Raw genomic sequence first — 3,376 nt, 5'->3', positions numbered from 1 at the left:
AAACAGAAATGGGTCAACGCGATCATCGAGGACGATAAAGAAATCCTCATCAGCGTACCAGACGACAGCATTAAGCTAGCGGCCGTCGAAGAGCTTCAGCTCATAGGGCTCATACCTGGAGATGATTCCAAGCTCCTACGCATCGGATCCGATCTAGATCTAGAGATGGAGCAGCAACTAATCAACTTCCTGCGATACAATGGAGATGTGTTCGCTTGGAAAACCCAAGATTTGTCGGGCATTCCCCCTCAGGTAGCTCTACATCGGCTCAACGCCGACAAAAGGTTGAATCCAATCAAATAAAGGAAGCGGACATTTGGTCACGAACGCAACAAACACATCAAGGCGGAAGTGGAAAAACTTCTAGAGGCACGTCATATACGACCAGTTCAGTATCCTGAATGGTTGTCGAACGTAGTACTCGTTCCCAAGCCCGGTGGCAAGTGGAGGTTATGCATGGACTTCACCGACCTCAATAGAGCTTGCCCGAAGGACCCCTTTCCTTTACCTAGAATCGACCAACTCATCGATTCGACCTCGGGATGCGAGCTCCTCAGCTTCCTTGACGCATATCAAAGATACAATCAAATCTTGCTCGCCCCAGAAGATCAAGGGAGGGCCAGCTTCGTCACCGATCAAGGCATTTACTGCTACCAAGTCATGCCTTTCTGATTAAAAAACGCGGGAGCCACTTACCAACGTCTAGTGAACGCAATGTTCGCAGACCAAATCGGCAAGAATATGGAGGTGTACATCGACGACATGCTCGTCAAAAGTGTCAAGGTCTCGGACCACTTAACCGATTTGGATCACTCTTTCGCCATCCTGCGAAAATACAAGATGAAACTCAACCCCCTCAAATGTTCGTTCGGAGTTCGGGGAGGCAAATTTTTGGGATATATGATTTCGCAACAAGGAATCTAAGCTAATCCCACGAAAATCGAAGCCATCACCTCCATGGCTCCACCAACATCGATCAAGAAATTCCAACAGTTTAACGGCTGCCTAGCATCTTGGAACAGGTTCATTTCAAGATCAGCGGACAGGGCTCTCCTCTTCTTCAAGATTTTAGGGGGAGGAAAAAACTTTGAATGGGATGAAGCTTGTCAAAAGGCTTTCGTCGAGCTGAAGTCATATCTCGCATCACCACCCTTGCTCACGAAACCTCAGCCCGGAGACACCCTCATCATGTACTTAGCGACCTCAGCTGATGCCATCAGCGGATTCCTCATCCGAAATGGAGAAAAAGGCCACCAGCCCATATACTACATAAGTCGTGCCCTCCAAGGAGCCGAACGACGCTATACCAACATGGAGAAACTTTCCCTCGCCCTCATCAACGCAGCTCGGAAGTTCCGACCTTACTTTCAATCACATCAAGTGGTAGTCCTCACCAATTACCCCCTGAAGCAGATATTAAGGAGTCCCGAGACATCCGGGCGATTAGCCAAATGGGCAATAGAACTGAGTGAATACGGGGTAGAATTCAAACCCCGCCCCGCCATAAAGGCGCAAGTATTGACCGACTTCTTAGTCCAAATGACCTCAGTAGAAGAGAGCGCCTCCATTCCCGCTTGGTCCGTCAGCGTTGATGTATCTTCTACAGCCCCAAAAGGTGGCGCAGGTATCATATTAACGAACCCCAACGGAGATGAATTCGAATATTCTCAACGATTCGAATTCATAGCCTCAAACAATGTCGCTGAATATGAAGCCTTGATAGCTGGAATCCGCCTCGCACTAGCAGCCGGAGCGCGTAAGCTCCTAATACAAAGCGACTCTCAGCTCGTCGTTAACCAAGTACTCGGAACCTACGAGGCCAAAGAAGACTCCATGGCCAAATACTTAGCTCTCACACACAATCTATTATCCAAGTTCGAAAGCTACGAAATAAGGCAAGTGCCTCGCTCCAGTAACATCCATGCGGACAAATTAGCTAGGCTTGGAAGCTCCATGGCAAGCATTGGGAGTCGGAAGGTTACTCTCCTCACGTTGCCTCAAACGGAGATAACTTCAACCAATGAAGTGCATTACAATGAAGAGGACGAGCCGTGTTGGTTCACTCCAATCATAAAGTATCTCAAGAAGGGAGAACTTCCAACTAACATCACCGAAGCACGGAAGTTAAAAACGAGAGCCGCTCGTTTCGTAATAGCGGGAGAAGAACTTTACAAACGTGGATTCTCATTCCCCTATCTCAAGTGCCTCGACCCAACTACAGTAAATTATGTACTTCGAGAAGTACATGAAGGCATTTGCGGCAATCATTTGAGCGGTAGAACCTTGGCTCTCAAACTATTGAGACAAGGCTACAACTGGCCAACGATGCATGAAGACGCATAGAAACTAGTCCAGAGGTGTAAGCCCTGCCAAGAGCATGCCAACATCCCTCATCTGCCTGTGGCATTAATGCAACCGATTAAAAGCCCCATCTCTTTCGCCCAATGGGGGATGGACTTAGTCGGACCATTCCCACCTGCCACGGGAGGGAGCAAGTTCCTCATTGTAGCCGTGGATTACTTCACCAAATGGGTGGAGGCCGAACCCTTAGCACGCATCTGAGAAGAAGAAGTCATCCAACTCCTATAGAAGAATATTGTGTGTCGCTTTGGGATCCCACGTTCCATTATTTCAGATAATGGAACCCAATTTTGTGGTGACAAAGTGAAGAATTGGTGCCTCGGCTTGGACATGAAACAGTTCTTCACATCCGTAGCCAATCCACAGTCTAACGGCCAGACGGAGGTCACGAATCGCACCATACTCCAACACCTTAAAACAAGGCTTGGAAGTGCCAAAGGGAAGTGGTAGGAAGAATTGCCTAGCTCCCTATGGGCTTATCGCACAACCCCACGAGCAGCAACCGGAGAGTCGCCTTTTAATCTGGCTATCAGCACAGAGGCTATCGCACCCGTTGAAATCGGCGAACCATCTTGGCGAATCACCAATTATGATCCCGCAGGTAACGAAGAAGCTATGCGGGGGAGCCTCGACCTCGTAGACAAGCTACGAGAGATTGCATGCATCCGACAACAGATGTACAAAACACGAATGGCCAAAGCATATAATTCAAAGGTCCGCCCTCGATCCTTCCAAGTGGGAGATTTAGTCCTCCGAAAAGCTGAAGCCTCGCGCCCCATTGGTAAGCTCGACCCAAAAAGGGAAGGACCATACAAAATCACACAAGTGGTCAACACTGGAGTGTATCGTCTCGAGAACCTCGACGGACATACTATACACAGAACCTGGAATATAGGGATCCTCAAAAGGTTCTACGCTTGAGGTGTACACACGCCTTACTTCAAATTTGTTTAAATTAGCATCAATATCTTCATCATACAAATATTGCTTACAAAGCACTACATCGCGCAGGATT

At 48.2% G+C, this 3,376-nt stretch overlaps 1 protein-coding gene across 1 annotated transcript; it reads left to right on the top strand.

The window, feature by feature from the left end:
• Positions 1 to 957: 957 nt before the first annotated feature.
• LOC148768407 (uncharacterized) lies at positions 958 to 2,343 on the top strand. Its single transcript, XM_088821191.1, has one exon. The coding sequence runs from the start codon at positions 958 to 960 to the stop codon at positions 2,341 to 2,343; it is 1,386 nt and encodes a 461-aa protein (XP_088677317.1).
• Positions 2,344 to 3,376: the final 1,033 nt, after the last annotated feature.

The sequence above is a fragment of the Erythranthe guttata genome, chromosome 8 (genome assembly GCF_056151865.1).
Source record: "Erythranthe guttata isolate IM_541 chromosome 8, IM_541, whole genome shotgun sequence".
NCBI lineage: Eukaryota > Viridiplantae > Streptophyta > Magnoliopsida > Lamiales > Phrymaceae > Erythranthe > Erythranthe guttata.
The sequence above is the reverse complement of the archived record's forward strand: the minus strand, read 5'-3'. Positions and strand labels throughout refer to the sequence as shown.

What these genes read in the sequence shown, in the direction of transcription:
- LOC148768407 (XM_088821191.1), top strand. Translation starts at nt 958, where the DNA reads ATGGCTCCACCAACATCGATCAAGAAATTCCAACAGTTTAACGGCTGC.